The sequence below is a fragment of the Chiroxiphia lanceolata genome, chromosome 16, assembly GCF_009829145.1.
Source record: "Chiroxiphia lanceolata isolate bChiLan1 chromosome 16, bChiLan1.pri, whole genome shotgun sequence".
In the NCBI taxonomy this organism is placed as follows: domain Eukaryota; kingdom Metazoa; phylum Chordata; class Aves; order Passeriformes; family Pipridae; genus Chiroxiphia; species Chiroxiphia lanceolata.
The window spans coordinates 14,032,369-14,050,529 of record NC_045652.1 but is presented as its reverse complement, the minus strand read 5'-3'; the positions used below and the strand labels follow the sequence as shown (position 1 = coordinate 14,050,529).

The 18,161-nt window shown below is 53.7% G+C and overlaps 1 protein-coding gene across 1 annotated transcript; it reads right to left on the bottom strand.

The window, feature by feature from the left end:
• Window positions 1–320: 320 nt before the first annotated feature.
• On the bottom strand, window positions 321–4,869 carry MED9 (mediator complex subunit 9). Its single transcript, XM_032704276.1, has 2 exons — window positions 4,730–4,869; window positions 321–1,125 (listed from the first exon to the last, which is right to left on the bottom strand). Exons 1-2 carry the CDS (start codon window positions 4,864–4,866, stop codon window positions 909–911), a joined length of 354 nt encoding a protein of 117 aa, XP_032560167.1. The 5' UTR covers window positions 4,867–4,869; the 3' UTR covers window positions 321–908.
• Between the last annotated feature and the right edge of the window lie 13,292 nt (window positions 4,870–18,161).

Sequence of the window (18,161 nt, the reverse complement as noted above, 5' to 3'; positions counted from 1 at the left end):
TCTCTAAACTACAGGTGGGGTGCAACAATCCCAGCTCCCAACGACCAGAACTATCTGTTCAAGCTGCTCAAATGCTTGTGGTTGTGGGAAGCCCCTGGAGCACTTTGGGTGTGGAACAGACCTGTCCTGTGAGGCCTGACTTTAGTATGGAATAACCAAAAGCTCTTATCACTTATGTCCTTTGTTTTGACTCTTGTCCTTCCTTTGTTTTCACAGGAAAAGACACTGGAGCTGGGCCCAGGCTACACACGCCCTCTGTGCTGCCAACATCCTGCCCCTGCTCAGCCCACATCCACCCAGTGAACACACAAGAGGGGCAGTTTGGAATTCATGAATCTTTATTTGACTCATCTCAAACACAACCATCAATTGTTTAGAAAGAGAGATACAGAAGTAATTGAAAGTAATCACTCCTCTTTCAACACACAGAAAATGGAAAGTGTTCCAGAGTCACTTTCCAGGAGCAGGGCCAAGCAGCTCACGCTTCCTTCTTATGTTCCCTTTTGATGTTTGGCCATTTTTTAAGTAAAAAATAGTGCAGAAAATGCCACCATTCTCTTCTTGAAATTAACCAGCAGGTACTTTGACCCTTAGCGAGGAGAAAACATAATGTCTCCTTCTGGTTTGAACATAAAAAAGAAGAACCCCACCCCCAAGAGGAAACAGGAGGTGGATACATAAATGCACAGTCCTGCAGCAGATCAAAGGGAACCAGCCGCTGCAATCACCTCAGGTGAGGCACTCGGTGTTCTGTTCAGTGTCACTCACCTGTGGTTCAATGGCCCACACAGGCACAATTCCACAGCAGTGTAACCAGAAAACCACAAGGAAAGAAAAGTAAACTCCTGCCACCCTGTTCAGCCCGGAGAGGAGGTATCTCAGACCCCAGGACTGGAGCTGTGCCCATCCTACTCCTTGGGGATTTCGAACATGCAAAGGCTCTTGTACTTCTGTAGCAGCTCGTTTTTGGTCCTGACCTGCTCCCGCAGGTTCTGCAGCTGCTGCTGCTGCTGCTCTGGGCTCACACCAATGCCAGGCATGGAGCTGATCAGCTTCCTCATCTCCTGGAACTTGTTCTTGAGCTCATTCAGTACCTGGTGAACATCCTGGCTGTCCTTGTCCATGCTGCACAGGAGAGAAAAGCGAGACATTGTTGAATTCTCCTACTGGAAACACTAATTTCCCACACAACCAGGGTTTAAACTGGATTTCACTGGGAAACTTGCTCTTGGTATCTAGCTACACACACCTAAACCTCCTATCCCAATAAAATGGACGTGGACATATAGACTGGGTAACTTAGGGGCAAACTGTTTTCCTGTTAATTTCCAGCACACAGTCCAGTCACCTCAGGATGCATCAACTGGGTTAGGGGCTGGTCTGCAGATTTCAAACACTACCCTGGGGTAGGCTAAATTCTCCCTCTGAACTCCAGTACCTCTCTTTGGGGAAGGTAAGACTGTATGTGTGTTCTGTGTAGGCACCTGGAAAAACGATCTCAGTCTCACCCATGACCTGTTGCGGCTGTAATACAAAAAAAAATCAATGCAGTCAAACAGCTTGACAGCAGAAAATAGAAACTGTTCCCCAAAGCATCAGAGAGTGTCCAAAGGCAGAGAAAATTGTACTTTGGAGCTTTAAAAGGACTCTCTGGGGATGTATAACTAATAAAAGAGAAGCGGTGGGGGTTTTTTGGGTTGTGTTTTTTATTTTTTTTAAGAGCAGCAGAATTGGTTCTGCAGCCAGCTCTGTGCTTTTCAAGGCTCAGTGTTGTCTGAGGCAGTGTCTGCCCTTGAACCCTCATTAGTATCTGACTCAGCTTTGTTAGCACCAGCGAGAAGCTTTACCAATTCCAGGCAAAAGCCAGTCCCTGCTTCCAGGGCGCCTGTTAATAGGGAGAGCGGGATTCTAATGGTCTTTGAAAAACTGGGAGCCTGTTCAATAGACAGACCTAAAAATAAATCTGTTTGGCATGACCAGAGCAGAGAGGTACTCGATTATAACTTTGGGGAATCGTGACACGGCTGAAAGCAAAACTTTTAACCAGATGGTCGCTGCTTGTTTCAAAGGCCTATTGGAACAAAATATTCATTATTCCCTTCTAAATAAAACTGCAGCTGGTACTATAATGTCTCCCCATTATACAGGCACTCATGGTCAGGTCAGCAGTGGAAAAATACAGGCACACACACAACCAACCCCATGGCACATCTGGAGAACGATGGGGTGACACTGCCTTTAATCCACCAGAGCTGCAGTCTGGCTTTGACAGAGATGTCCTCCCTGCTTCAGGGCTGCCCAGGTCTCATTCCCTTCCCCATGCAGAGAGAACTGACAGCTGTTTGTTGGCTGGTAGATCCAAGGGGATAAATATTTCAGGCTTGGTGGCTTTTTCTCCTCATGGGTGGTTTTTCTGTTGGATCAAGCTACTGAAGCGACTCCCTGTTTGAGGACATGGGAGCAAGGTGGGAGCAAGAAGGTGTGGGAAGAGACTGAGCTGCCTGCACTAATATAGGATCCAATGCAACATCCAGTGACAGCCTGTGCTGACGGACTGGGCATAAGACCTGCCTTAGGGCACAAGTGTTCTTCACTACACCAGCACAACCCACCACCGGTGGAGCCCCACACTGGGACCTCAGCAGCGATGCCATTGGACCGTACAAGGCTGAAAATACCAGCAAGCCCTGTTTAGGAAAACTTTCTCCAGGCCCAACCAACAGGAAGGAGCACGTCCTTGAATGTAAGCAAATTTACGCGATACATCCTCGCTCCCGAGCACAGAGTCACCTTGGAGATGTGTCTTCACGGCTGAGTCAGTGTCAGAACAGCAGGGCTGGGCTCTGCGACTCGCGGCAGTGTTAGAGGACAATACGTTTGCCATCTGTCAGGGACATGAGGCAAAACATCCCACCACTTGCCTCTGTGGTCCTGCCCATCTGCGGCACCTGTTCAGAACCTACGTCTGCTCGAGCCGCCCAGGAAGTGCCGCGTGCGAGGCCGGGCGAGGAAACCGGGTAACAGGAGTGGGTGGCTCGGTGGGATAGGGCACAAGATATCCCTGGGACTGTGATCTGTGAGTCACTATGACCTGCTCGGTGACATATCAGAATCTGGGAGGCCTCAGCCCACGGCTACTGCCCGCTTTGCTGAGGTACAAGCACCTGGCAGTGGATTTAGCCTCACTTCTGGCACAGATCAGGGAGAATCAAGGTCAGGGGCAACTTGATTGCCCACCCCAAGCACAACAGAAAAACTGAGGGAAATCAGAGGGTTTGTGTTTCTGTGCCTGTTCTGGACCAGTGTGTCAGGAGTGTCAGTCTTTCCTTCCTTCTTTCCTTCCCATGGCTCAGGCTGCAGAGTCATTAAGGATGAACCTCTCTCACCTTTCAGATATGCTTGATTCAAGTGAAACATCAGCAGGACACAAACCAGCCTCAGCTCCCAGTATGTGCACAGGGAAAGGGCAGCCAGGCCCACAGCCAGAAACAAGGGAACTCATACATCCCACGCCCACTGCCTCACCCTGAAGTGTGCCCAGGTGAGGGCATGGAGCTGGCCTGGATGGATTTCCATGACAGAGCCATTCCCTTCCTGGGAACTCAGGCAAGCATCTCTGGAGGAGTTATCCTGGGCCAGAAACACATCAGTTCTCAATACCCTTGTACCATCACCTTTTATCTGAACAGTGCTTATCTTGAGCTGGGAAGAGAACAACATAACCTGTCTCACTGCAGAAGACATCCTCCTTTTTACAACTCCCCAGAAATGGGCTGCGTTCCTGACGCACTGCCTGTACTTTCTGAGGCTGTTATCAGCCAAACAGTTCAGTTCTCTGGAGCAATGACCCCACGGTCATACAAAGCTCCTGCCCTGGGGTGTTGGTGATGGGGCAGTACCTGGGCCATGGGAGCACCTGCACTGCCCAGGTGACCCTGACACCACCCAGGTACTGGCACAACTCTGAGTAGAAATGCACTTGGGGCTGTGCCAGCTCCTTCAGATATTCTTCCCAGGAAATCCAGATGGAAGAAAAAGGGCAAAGGAGACGCTGGGAGGTTGGAGAGCATCACAAGAGGAGTGACACGCTGCCCTGCTACCCATCCAGGGAAGCATGAGGATGTTGGAGAACATAATAAAAAGGAGGATCTCACTGTCCTGCTCCTTATACAAGGCACTGTATAAGGAGATGCTGAGGGCTGGAGAATATCATTTGAGGGGGATCCCATTGCCCCACTCCCTGGGGTACCGTGAGGATGCTGAGGGTGGAAAAACATCATTAAAGGGGGCTCTCACTGCCTTGTTCCGCATCCAGGGCAGCCTGAGGATGCTGGAGGTGGGAAAGCATCATTTGAAGGGGAATCCCTTGACCCTGCTCCTCATCCAGAGCATCCTGGGTATGCTGGGGCTTGGATAGCACCATTGCTCTGCTCCCTGTTCGGGGCATCCCTGAGGATACTAAGGATGAAAAGCATTATTAAAGGGGAAATCTCATAATCCTGTTCCCTGTCCGGCGCATCCCTAAGGATGCTGGGGCTGGGAAAGCATCACTGATGGGGGCGGGCCCTTAGCCCTGCTCCCCCCAAGGCCCCCGAGGACTCCGGTGTCAGCAGCACCGTCGGAGGCGGATGGCCGGGGCAAGGCTGCGGTGCCAGCACGCGGTGCCCGGCGGGGCGGGGGCCGGTCCCGGCGGCGCGGGGGAGGTCCCGGTGGCCGTGCCCGCCGTTACCATTTGATGATGTCGTGGACGAGGGGCAGGAAGGAGAACTCCTCCTGCGCGGGCGGCAGCGGCGGCGGCTTCTGCTCGGCGGGGGGCTCGGGCGGCGGCGGCTCCTCGGCGGCGCGGGCGGAACCCCCGGACGCCATGGCGGCCCCGCCGGGCCGACCGGCAGTGACGGAGCGGGGCGGGGCGGGCGCGGCTCCGCCCGCCGGGTCCGGCCTTCACGGCCCGCGGCTGAGCAGGGCCCGGGGGTTTCCGTGGGGCTCGTGGCTGTGCGCCCCGCTCCAGTGGTTCACGCCCTGCACCTCACAGTGATCCCCCCTGCACCCCACAGTGATCCCCCTGCACCCCACAGTGATCCACCATGCGGCCCCCAAGGATCTCCCCTGCACCCCGAGTGATCCCCCTGCACCCCACAGTGATCCACCGTGCGGCCCCCAAGGGTCTCCCCTGCACCCCACAGTGATCCCCGCTGCACCTCACAGTGATCCCCCCTGCACCCCACAGTGATCTCCCCTGCATCTCAAGTGATCTCCCCTGCACCCCACAGTGATCCCCCTGCACCCCAGGTGATCCCCCCTGCATCCCAAGTGATGCCCCCTGCAGTCCACTGTGATCCCCCCTGCACCCCAAGTGATCCCCCCTGCATCCCAAGTGATCTCCCCTGCACCCCATAGTGATTCCCCCTGCACCTCACAGTGATCCCCCGTGCAACCCCCAAGGATCTCCCCCACACCCCCTTCAGCAATTCCCGCCTGTGCCCCCCAAAGTGATCCCCCCCTGTGACCTCCAAGGATCTCCCCTGTACTGCCAGTTATTCCCTCCTGTGCTCCCCCAACCACCACCCCTGTGCACCCCCAAGGATCCCCCCTGCACCCACCCAGTGATCCCCTCCTGTGCCCCGAAGTGAACCCCCCTGCACCCTCCCACTGATCCCCCCCTGCACTTCTCACCCTCCCACTGATCCCCCCCTGCACTTCTCACCCTCCCACTGATCCCCCCCTGCACTTCTCACCCTCCCACTGATCCCCCCCTGCACTTCTCACAGTGATCCCCTCCTGTGCCCCCCCCAGTGATCCTCCCTGTGCCCCCCCCAGTGATCCCACCTCCCATCCAAACCCCACACAGGAGTAGGAGATGGGAGGAGGGAGAGAGCATGGGGGTCCCGCACCCCGAGGGCAGGGCAAGGAGGAGGGGTCCCAGGAACTACCCAGGGATCCCAGGAACTATCGAGGTGTCCCAGCAACAATCCAGGGATCACAGGAACCATCCAGGGGGCCCACAAACCATCCAGTGCTGCCCTGGCCATGGCTAACAACCCCTCAGCACACTTGGATAGGTGTCCCAAGCCTGTATACTTCCCTGCCTTTGGAACCAAATCCTAGGGGAAAATTGCACATTCTGTGTTAATACCCACAGCAGCATTTTGGTCTCTTACAGCCCACATTTCTGCCATGGTTTTTCATTAGCTGGTGTCCTTAGTTTGATTTTAATGCAATGTGGGCTGGATGACAGGGATGTGGTCCTTGTGATGCCTTAAGGATGGATGCTTACTTGGGACCAGGCTTTCTGCCCGAGGGAGGAAGCAGAGCAACCTGGTCTAGTGGAAGGTGTCCCTGCCCATGATAGGGTGTTGGAACGAGATGGACTTTAAGGTCCCTTCCAACCCAAACCATTCTGTGATTCTATGAAGAAGTGTGGCTCTGGCAAGACTGATGTGTGGGTGGAAGAGGGAGGTCGAGATGGTGAGTGGTCAAGGCTGGCAGAGGGAGGGTGATGCCCCTCTGCACCAAACAGCCTGAGTTTGCTGCAGTTTAAACTGCTGCCACTGTTTAAACCCCTGTATCTACATAAAGCATGGCAGCACTGATAAAACCAGCCCCAGTCGTGAGCTTTTATTCCTGGTTTGGTTTAGAGAAAACGCATAATTTAATTTTTCATTTGAAATAGGCCCCCCTGCTCAACAGTTATAGGCTGAGGAGGCCTGGCAAGGCAATTTTATCTTTTAAACCAATTTCTTTTGAAAAGCAAACAGAGGCTATTTATACATCTAATGAGAATGCTAGTAACCATTTAAACACGGAGTGTTGACTGTTTGCTCTAAATATAGCAGATGCAATCGCTCACTTTGTTCCTGCTGTCAGGAATAGATCCTGTTTTGGGAGCGGATGCTGGAATGTGCGAAGGAGCCTGGGGGAGCCCAGGTTCCGCTAAGCAGATCCCTGCGGGAAGGCTGGTGGTATTTATGGCCCTTGACTGAGCCAAGCAGGAGGCACAGGATGCTGTGTCCTTCGCATGGGGCTGAGCCGAGAGGTTCATTTCTGTCTCTTTTTAAGGGCTGTTTCTAAAGCAAGATTTGATTCAGGCTCTGTGGGGGACAGTTCCCTCGGTGCTGTGCTGGTTTTAATTTTCCCCTTGGCTTTCTGGAGGAGGGCAGCAATAATTGCTGGGCTGCTGGATGCCTGCCTCTGATGGGTGAGTCAGGCAGTCTTTGGAGCAGGTGACAGCATGCAGATACCATTCAGCCGTACCTAAAGCGCTGTCAGTCAGTATTTCTTTGTGCCATTTCTTTCTCATTTTGAGTCTTGTGTTCCCACAGCAGCTGGAACACACAGCTTTATCTAGCTGGCGTTTCTCCCTGTCCCTGCCTCTCGCCTTCCCTTTCTTGTGGGAACAGCTCCTCCAGCTCCCCTTGGTGACCCACCTCGGTCCTTTGGGGCTTGTGATGTCTCATGGCAAGTCCAGGGGAGAGCAAAAGTGTTTTGCAAGCACTGGAGCTGCTGGTTAATTGATCAGGTGAGACTGTTGTCACCATTTCAGTGTCAACCTGTACAAAGGGACAGTAGAACTGTGGTCTGTATGGTGATGGTGTCCATATCCCCAGTGACAGCTTCGGGAAAGGTGAGACCCAGCTGGCAGGGAAGAAAAGATGTGGTCTGATTGTGCAGACAGTGTTGACCTCAGGTGAGCAGCAGTGTTGCTGTGCCTAAATCTTCACCTGTCCTTGTGGAGCTCCAAGCTACGAGACCCTTGTCCCTCGGGGGTGACTTCAATGACCTGGGTTATATCCTTGTAATGCAATTCCTGATAAATATCACCACCAATATGGTCTTCCACACCCCTTTGCAGTCCTGTCAGGGTCTCCACAGGAAGGCTGTGTCTGCCCATCCCCTGTTCTCAGGAGGAGCTGGTGGTGGGCTGCAGTTCTCCCTAATTTTCCTTCTGAATTTTTTCGCCCGCTGTCAGTTCCTCAGCATAAGGGTTTGAATGAGCAACCTGTGAAAACTCCCTGTGAGGCCGCTAAAGCACGAACAAAGATGCTTAGTGGTGAATGAAAAGAATAATTTCCCCCTGGATTTGGTAATAAACCTGAAGTGCAAATGATTGACCTGTTCCTCGATTTAATTGTGGTTCTCTGTACAATTCACTTTCTGGACAGGCAGTTTCTGAAATGTGCGAATGTTTCCAAACGACCTGATCTCCTGTGTACACTCATTGCTTGCCCAGACATTTCATTAACCCATTATCCTAAAAACCAGCTGATCAAATAATCCGTATCTAGAGTCTCTTTTGTTTTTTCCCCATTTCTTTACGATACCAATGTTAATCTTTTTTTTTTTTTTTTTAATTTCTGTACAGATTGTACCTCTTGTTTGTTTCCAGAGGGAACTTTTGAGGGATTTACCACCAGGTGACTCTGTGCCTTTCACTATTTCCTTACAATGATTTGATGTTTTTATATTGATGGTCTGGCATTTCACTGGGCTCCGCTTCTCGATGCCGGACCATCTGGAGCTTGTTGGGCTGTTGCCACCAGCCCTGTTATCATTTTTTACTATGTGGCTATCACCAGTTGAACTTTATCTCTTCCTCCTGCTCCTGCCCTGCATCATCAGCCTGAATTTTCTATTTAAGTCTTGCTAAGCTGCTGTGGTGGGATAAGTCTGTATTGCTCAGCTGGGGAGGTGTTGTCAGCATTGTGACCACCTGGGATGGGGTGATAGGAAAGAGGAGTTACAGCTGCAGCCCTTGGCTGCAGTCAAGGCACAGAAGCATTGGACTTTTGTTAGGCCATGGCTGTGATCCTGCAACTTCCCAGGTTCCTGGCCAAGTTCCCCTAATTTTGACGAGATGGGAATTCAGTCTTGGGCTCTACCTTGTCTTTGCTCCTGGTGTCATTCAGGGACCATTTCATGGCCCTAGTGTCCCAGGATTCTCATGGGGATGCTAATGAGAATGGGGGGCCATAAGCCAAGTTTCATCCTTTGACACCATGTTTTAGCCAGAGAGATTTAGGCCCTGGAGGTCTGGCTGCCCCAGACACACAGCCTTGCACCACCACGTCCTCCCAGAGCTGCTGGTGCCCCTGGTGCCAGCAGGGTTTAAGATTCAGTCAGTGTGAACAAGCAGCACCAAGCACATCTACAGCACCCCAGTGCCTCCTGGAGCTCATCAGGCTTTGGCAGAGCCACTGGCTACTGGAGAAACTGGACTGCCATCGGAGGAGGGCCATCATACCATGGCCCAGGAGGTGCCATCCTCCAGGAGAGCCCAGCATACAGGACAGAGCCTGGGGCAAGAGGTGTCACATGAGGCTTGGCCAGGCTGTTTGTAGCACCAGGTTGAGTGTCACTGCAGGGCATTGGCCTGGCCAGTAAGGCCAGTGCTTCAGTGTTCCAAGCCTTGGGAGGTGAGTGTTCAGTGATCTCATGATGGTCAGTGATCCCACCCCACAGCTTAGCAAACACAGAGGTTGTCCCAGGCTGTGCCACCCCGGGGGAGGCACCCCAGCCATGGTGTGGGCGAAGGGAGCACCAAGGGCTTCTTGCGCAAGGTCAGCTACGCAGAATCCTGGATCCAGGAAAACACGCAGATGGATCAGCCACAGCCTGGCCCACCTCCAGGTGCAGGTGGCTCTGGAGCTCACTGTCTCCATTGGGCAGTGCTGTGCCCATGGAACATCTCAGGGTGGTGGGTCCTGGGAGCCACCAGTCCCTGCAGGGTCCCACCAGATCTTCCCACAGTCAGGTTTGAACACTCCAAGCTGTTTTCCACCCAGTGCAAAGGGGCAAAAGTCACCTCGCAGGAGCAAGACAGGAACTTGGAGTGTGAATTTGGGGTGTCCCTGAGGAAACCTAAGCCTGCAGAGGGAAGTGCCCTTGTTACTACTGGGCAAAAGCAGCCCTGGATCCCTGCTGGCTCTGGCTGCGATGTGGTGAGTCAGCAACGTCCCTGCCATTATTTACAAATAATGAGCGAGGCACCGAACACGTGCAGCCAAACACATGAGGCAGCAGGAGTTTCACTCTCAGTATGCAGTTGTGGCCTTGAAGCAATGCTGCAAGTGCCTGCACCAGCGCCCAGGGCTCAGCCCAGGCAAGGATTTCTCTCCTGACTTTCTAAGTGCACAGACAGCCTGTTGGGAAGGTGATGGGGTGGGACAGCACATATGTGTGCCTGCTTGTGCACATTCGTCCCTGTGTCTGTGTCATCCCTGCATGAGTGTGCATCCCTGAGAGCATCCTTGTGTGTGTGTGCATCCCTGCATTTGTGCATCCCTGGGTGCATCCTTGGGTTCGTGCACCCCTGTGCTCATATATCCATGGGTTCCGAGGCAGCACTGCCCCACACATGGACAGTGTGGGTGTCACAGAGGACAGACTTGTCAAGATAAATTTACCTGGATGCACTTAGCAGATACTAATGGAGTTGCAGTAAGGACATTAATGAAATCCCAGGCCCTTTCTTGGAGTTGTTCTGATTCTGACCCTAAAGTGGGTCAGGCTTTGTTTGTGTGTTTGTCAGAGTCCCTTCAAGTGCAGCAGGAAAAGGCATTACCTGGTGTTGGAGCACTTCAAAATGTTTCTGTTGGGTTAGTTAACACAGGGGGAGAGGAAAACAGCTTTGTTTGGACTTTGTTTTGGCATCACTGAAAAAGAATCGGGTTAAGATTTTAGGCTGTCCTTCACTTGAATTGCAAACACCATTTCTCTATAATTGGCCTAATTACTGAAAAGAGACAAATTATACATGGGCTTTGCAAGATCAGTCAGGTGTCCTTGAAGAATAGTTTTACATACAGAGCAGTGGGTTTCTGGGACAGCGCTGGCACCGTGGAAGACACATCTCTCCTGCAAATCTGGGAGATGGACAAGTCTTCATCCAGCTCTAGTGAGAAGCCATTTAATCCTTCTCCCGACCCGGGCATGGTGCATCTCTGCAGGGCCATAGAGAGAGCAGTGTTTTGGTGAGCCTTCCTCCTCCTGACCCAGGGCTCCCTGGGCCCTGGGCACCCCCAGGATGCTGCCATCCCTCCACCTGGAGCAGCCTGTCCCTCTCCTCAGCCACCCCAGCAGCTCCCACTGTTTTTTAGGGGTGGCATCCATGGGTGGCTTGTCATGGTCACGTGTCCCTGGCGCCAAGGATCCCTGTTTGCCCAGGGCTTAATGTTTAGCTGCTAATAAACAAAGCATATCGGAGAGGTTTTGATGGCCAGGTAGCTAAACTTTCCCGGGAATTTTGCTGGCTCTTGCAGCACAAACAAGGCCAGGATGTGGTGACATTCTTGCCTCAGATAAAGTTTTCATTGGAAAAATGCCTAAGGTTTCCTAGAGCAGGCTTCCCGAATTGCTCCAGCTCCACTCCCTTGCTTCTGGGCACTCCTTGGGCTAACAATCTCATGCTCAGCCATGTCCCATCCTGCCTAAAAGCTTTCTCCCCATCCTGGCTCCACACTGATTTATCCAAGGAGGAGTTGTTTATTGGGATGGGACTGGTTTGGGGTTTTGGCCCCGAGCAGCTGCAGAGGAATCAAAATAAGGTTTTCAAACAATGCCAAGGGGGAAAAGCAAAATCCTCCTCGTTGTTCTGACTTGACAAATGAGTGAGCTTGTCCTTCCTGCCTTTACCCCACAGGCATTTCTAAGCCAGAAGCCTGACTTTTTCCCCCAAATGAATGTGCCCTAAAGCCCAGCTCAGCAGCCACTGCCCAGCTCAGTGACCATCGGGTGCCCATGGCTTGATCCAGCCTGGAGCCATCTTTTGCCCATTTCTACCTTGCAGATAAGCTGAGCCTATCCTGGCTTCTCCCACGAGGGCATCTGGCAGAGAGGGAGGCTGGAGAATCAATCACACAAAGCAATTCAGTTCCTAAAACCATACTCTAACCCCATCATGGCTCAGCCCATTCACCAAATGCAAACAAATGTCATTAGAGAGGGACATTTGGCTTTCAGGTAGACACTCACCTCTCCTTGCCTTCACTCCCCTTCAAAACTGCCCCTCCTGGCACTGCAGGAAGCTCTTGGGATTCTCCCACTACTGCAAAGGCAGCTCCTGGCAATGCTGGGCACTGTGTATCTCCCACCAAGGGATTACACTGGGATCTGGCTGCCAGCTGGTCCGTTCCGGCATCTCTCAGCAAGTGCAGAGATAATTGCCATAAGTCTAATTGTTCCTGCTGGATAACGAGTATTTTGCATCATCATCCCCAGCTGCTGAGAGCATCATCCCAGTTGCTATTTCAGGGGCGGAAAGCAGCTCCTCTGAGCCAGGAAAGGCTGAACCAGGCTGGATCTGGGCACCCAAGACGCTGAGCCCTCATTGACCACAGTGTGCCAGTTTGTGAGTGTGCTTTGGGACAAGGTGTGGGACAGGGACTGTTCCCAAGAGGCAGACTGGATATGAAGACAGGAAAACATGGGATTTTCAGTGGGCTGATGAAACAGGCAAATTCCCAGGGAGTCGTGTCTCCAAATGGGCTTCTTCCATCTGGACACGACATTATCCCTGTGGATGCAGAGGGCTGGAAACGTGTGTGCACATGCATGGATGTTCATGCACACGGATGCACACAAGAATACACGCATGCTGGCATGCACATCCACATGAACACATGTGTGTGTGTGCACACAGAGCTAAGGAAACACTGGGAATCCATGGGCCTGTTTCCCTGCTGACCTGCTGAGCTCCTGCTCCAGTCTTGCCCTGCTGAGGGGGCTTTGAACCTTTCTTTTGCAGAGGCACTGCTGTCCATGCGCTCCAGAGGATGGGGGATCTCTGAGGTCCTTTTTTATTCCTTTTGCTAAGTTTTATATTGTTTAAAACTCACTAACAGGCTCATAAACTGGACAGTCACAGGGGGCAGATGAGCAGACAGAAACCCCCTCCCCTCGGAACCCAAGGAATCACCGTTACCCTGCACAGTCACTCCCTGGTGCGATGAGCTGTGTGTGTTCTCAAACACACCATGACGCTCTCGGTCCAGTGGAACCCCTCGTTTGGGGCAATGCCATTGCAGACAGCAGGGATTGTCACAGGCTCCCCATGCTGTTCCATCAGGCAGACCTGCTCCATGTGCCGAGACACGCGGCCGGGACCGCAGTGAACGTCACCCTCTCCCGCCGCAGGACGGGGCAGATGGAGCAGCCACGCGGCAGGAACCCCTGAGTGGGCATTGATTTCTCCTCCACCAACAAGTGCTCTGCAAGACCTGGGGATCCACCACCTCTGGCTGAGGCTGCTTGGATGCACGAGGCTCACTTGGCATCAGGGATAGCATTTGAGCAAGCAGGGAGTGCAGTGCTTCGCTCCCTGAACCTTGTCTGGCACCTGGAATAGCTGCTGGGAACTGCTTGGTGCTGCAGGATGAATTGAGTAGCCAGCTGTGGCATTCCCACTCTGCTCATGCTCACAAACATGTGGGTTTGGGGCAGCACTAGCAGAGGCTGTGCATCCCATTTGTCCCATCCCATCCCACCCCAGCCCACAGCTCCCAGCCCAGCCCTGGGCTCTGCACCTCACTTAGTTTTCCTCACTTACTTTCTCCTTATTCTTCACAAACCCACTGTAGCTGACCGTCAAGTGCAACCTCTGTTCTCAGAGCAGCACCCCTGGAATTAACCCTCCTGCCTAGGTGAAGGAAGGGGTTTGAGGACATCCACGTGGCACAAAGATGTCAGGCAAAAGGGTTTGGCTGCCAGGTTATCATTTGTGCCCCTCCTGTTGTGCACAAGCCCCTGGAAACAGGATTGTGAAGGATGCTGCTGAGTTTGCCTTGGAAAGGGTGATTTGGGGCTTGAGATAAGAGTCCCATGAGATGGCTGTGAAAGGAGAGAGAGGAAGAAATGCGTCAGGGCAAGAGAGGGAAGAGATAAGTGACGCATCTGGGCTCAGAGCACAAAGCCAACAGCCTTCCTGGCGCCATGGGGCTGCAGGGTGGCTGGATCCGGGCCGTGACAGCCTTGGATGGAGCCGGCCCTGTGGCAAAGCCTGCCTGCTGGCCAGGCTTGGCAGCCCTCTGCCAAAACTGCAGAGGGCAAGGAGGAGGCAGTCCCAGCCAGGAACCTGCTCCAACTCCCAAGGGCTGTGCAGGAAAGGAGTGATGGGGATGTTCCCCCCAACCTTATGCTCCTGCACCCCACTCTCTGCCCCGCTCCCTGCCAGGGCTGCCACCACAAGGCACAGCATTTGGTATGTGCCAGGGCATGGGCCACAGCAGAGGGGGAAGATGCTAATGTTTCACCTTTGGGAACATGCTGCCTGTCACATCAGCTCAAGATTTTGGGCTGAGATAGGTTTTGTGCTGAAACAGCCTCTGCTGCTGCCCAGAAGGGGGATTTGGTTGGCCATGACCACCCAAAGCACCATCCTCGGGAGCCAGCTGGGCTCTTGTGGCTGATTTTGCATGTTGTCTCCTAATTGCAGTTCTTCATGTTCTCTCAAAGCAGAAGGAGTAATTATCTGGAGGACAGGAAACGTGGGGATCCAGGAGCAGTCAGGAGCTGGTGGAGAGGGGGCGGCTCCTGCTTTTGCAGGATCCCTTCTCCCCCCCTCTAAACCAGCTGCTGACATTTCTCCTGCCACCATCACCATCCTCCTCCCTTGGTGCCACATCCGTTTGGGCATCCTGGGAGGAAAATCAGGCACTGGCAGCAACTCCTTGTCCTCATCCCGGCACCGCCGCACCCCTGCGAGCACACAAACACGCTTCTCTTCCAGTTCCCTATTTACAGCCACTGTATATACAGTATAATCCACCCACAGGGTATCCACGCTGTACTTGGCTGGGAAGGACAGAACATCCTTGTGATTCAAAAGGTCAAAATGAATGTCAGTACTCTGTCAGCAAGAATGCCAAAGCTGCCTTGGGGACACAGGGTGCTCAGAGGGACCCGGCTCTCGGGTGTGCTGCTCCCTGCACAACCCTGTTTTCGGTGCGCCCAAAAACACTCTGCTTGCTGTAGGGTCAAGCAGGGCAACTATCCCTAAGAATAATTCCATGGTGAGCAAACAGCTTTTCTTGCTCAGCCTGGAGGTCCCTGTATCCCCTCTCCATTCCTGGATAGCGAGGGGGTGAGCAGGTTGTGACGCCCCTCCACAATATTCTTCCAGCCTCCTCCAGTTTCTGGCTCTGAAGCCCAGCTCTGCCTCCTCCTCAGGGCTCCAGTGTACAGTTTTCCTCCCAAGGCTCAGCTATGGATGCTGGTCCAGGTCCACAGGCAAAATGCAGATGTTTGCTGCATTGTGCACTCAGCAAGTCCGGGGCAACCACCCCTCCTCCTCTTCCCAAATGGAGAGAAACTGCTGTCATGTCAAGCTGGGCTGGAGGAAGCTCGGCTTGGGCGGATGGCTGGCATTGATTTCCAAGTGACAGAGGCACTCGCGTGTCCCTTGAGCTCCCAGCCCTGTGCCTAACGATTTTCTCTGCTAATAATCTCCACTGAGCAGGCAGCAGCACATGCAGGCACGGGGCACGGGGGCCAGGGGGATCATTCAGAGCCTGACATGGCAATGGCAGGTCCATGCTGCTGTTCCTGACATATGGACCCTTTCCATTCCTCCCCAGCCCATCCCAGCAGGAGGGCTTCCCACGGAGCCCTTGGTGCCAGCAGCACCAGCCCCTCTAACAGTGGCCCCATCTAACAAGAACAGAGCATTCTTGGGGCTTCGGGATTTGGAGGTGCATTAGGAAATCCCTTCATGGTGGCAGGGCAGATCCCAGGAGCTGACAGTGATTTGCAGCAGGGCTTTGGAGGCTTTGGGGCTGTGCTGGACATGGGGGTTCCATGGTGTGGTCCTCCTGGACACAGCATTCCCACACACAGAGTTATAGCAAGGTTTGGGTTGGATCAGACTTTAAAGGTCATTCCATTCTATCCCATCCCCCTGCCATGGGCAGGGACACCTTCTGCTAGTCCAGGTTGCTCCAAACCCTGTCCAACCTGGACTTGAACACTTCCAGGGATGGGACAGCCACAGCTTCCCTGGGCAACCTCTGCCAGGGCCTCACCACCCTCACAGCCAAGAATTTCTTCCCAATATTCAATCTAACCCTGCCCTGTGTCAGTGGGAAGCTATTCCTCCCTTGTCCTGTCACTCCATGCCCTTGGCCCTTGTCCCTTCCAGCTCTCTTGGAGCCCCTTTAGGCACTGTCAGAGATCTAAGGTGCCCCTGGAACCTTCTCCAGGCTGAACTACCCCACCTCTCCCAGCCTGTCTCCAGAGCAGAGATGCTCCAGTCCTGGAAGCTTCTTTGTGGCCTCCTCTGAACCCGCTCCAACAGATCCACATTGTTCTTCCCTTCCCTCTCCCTGTGCAGTGCAGGGAGAAGGAAGGAAAACATGAACTTGGGTGCAAGATTCTCCAAACTCAGGCTTTTGAGGAGGCCTCCAGCTGTCCCCAGCCTGGCACTGCCGGCAAGGGGCCGTGTGTCCGGGAGGAGCAGGGGGATGCATCCATTCCCATGTGAGCTGAGGTCAGAGCAGGCAGATGGAGCTGGCAGTGCTGCCCAGCCTGGCAGGGCTCTCGCAGCCTCGACCTTTCTGGCTTTGAAAACAGGATGGGAACAAGACGCACTTTTGTTTTCAGTTCGGGAGCTGGAATGGGACCTTCAGGCTGTTCCTGGGATGTTATGGCATCCCGGCTGCAGTGGGGGTGGGGACCAGGCTCTGACACCCTGGGCAGTCTCCCTGCACCCTTGTACTCTTCCCATTCTGTCCTTCGGCGGCAGATCCCAAAGCTCCCCACGTCCTGTCCTGCAGCCAGGCTGGCTGGGGATGCTCCCCTGGGGCCACCACTGGGGACAAGTAGCTTTCACTCAACCTTCAGCTGGAAGCCCTGCTGGCTCTCACCACAACTCACGTGCCTGGGAGCCCCGGGGAGGTCAGGGAGTTTGTGCTGCTGCTCCACGCAAAACGTGACTGTTGCCCTGGGTGGCACAGGCACTGAACTAGAAAACCAGCGTACGAGGAATGCAAGTGTCCACACCTTGTCTCACCACTAAAACCCAGCTCCTGGCCACCAAGGAGCCACTGGCAGTGATCCTGGACTGTGCTGTGGGGACACAGCTGGGGTCAGGAGGGCAGGGAGCAGCTGGGGCTTGCAGCAAGGCCATGCTTTTGCCCACAAAATGGGGAAAAACGGGGTTGAACCCCACATCCAACCATGAGCAGGGTCAGCTGGTCCTTACCCAAGGAAATTAGGGACAATGTGCACCAGGACTAGGAAGATACCTCTAGGCAGCCTCTCCCTGCACAGGGCTGGCAGCAGTTAGCTGCTCGATATATCAACCATGAGGTGGGCAGGCAGAAGATGATGGGGGTATTTTGTTCCTCCAGTGTGGAAAGGGATATTCCCGTAAGAAAAGGCAAATGACCACAACCCCGATGACTGGTGGGGACCTGGCACCTCGATGTCACCCACTGCCTGCCCCAGGGCAACCCCAGGGACAAAAAACTCAATTGTCTCTGCTTCCCGCCCCACACTCCTTATCAACCTCCCACACCCACAAATGGAGAAATAATCTGCCTGGGTTCCTGTGGAAGAGATTGTGCAGTGGCCAGTGATGAGAAATGACACGGGTCCTGCCACGTTGGTTCACGTGCCTGCGCTGCTGGCACAGAGGCTCCTTCAGCACTTCCTGGCAAATCCCTGGGATGTGCCCGATAACTCCTGTGAGCCACTCGTGCTCACCTCTGTGATCTCCTGCTCCTTTTGTGTGCTGAGACCCCATTTAACCTTTTGAGTGACAAATTCATAGCACCTTTTGCAGACTTGGGCAGCCATCACAGCAGGGAAATCGGGGTTTTTTGGAAGAAATTCAAGATTTCCCTGCAATCTCTGCAGTGGGGACTTGAGTTCACTAGGAAAATAAAAGCCTGATCTCAACCACCTGTGCCATGGAAAGCCAGTGGGAGACCGTTTGTGTTCTGTGGTGTTTGATCCAAAATCTCCTCAAATCTCCTCAAATCCTTCTCCTGGCAATGCTCAGCCAGAGCTGGCGGGGGGGGACAGATCCCCTCTTGGCCAGGAGCTGCTATGAGGCTGGGAATGCGGGGGGGGTTGTGAATCATGGGGCTGGGAATGGGGCTAGGGAAGGAGTAGGGACACCTGGGGCAGCTCCATCCCTGTTCCCTTTGGCCACAGCCCCCCTGCAGGGCAGG

Coding starts and splice junctions, on each gene's coding strand:
- MED9 (XM_032704276.1), bottom strand. CDS start 4,866: ATGGCGTCCGGGGGTTCCGCCCGCGCCGCCGAGGAGCCGCCGCCGCCC. Junction 1,126..4,729: donor GTCCACGACATCATCAAATG/GTAACGGCGGGC, acceptor TCTCCTGTGCAG/CATGGACAAGGACAGCCAGG.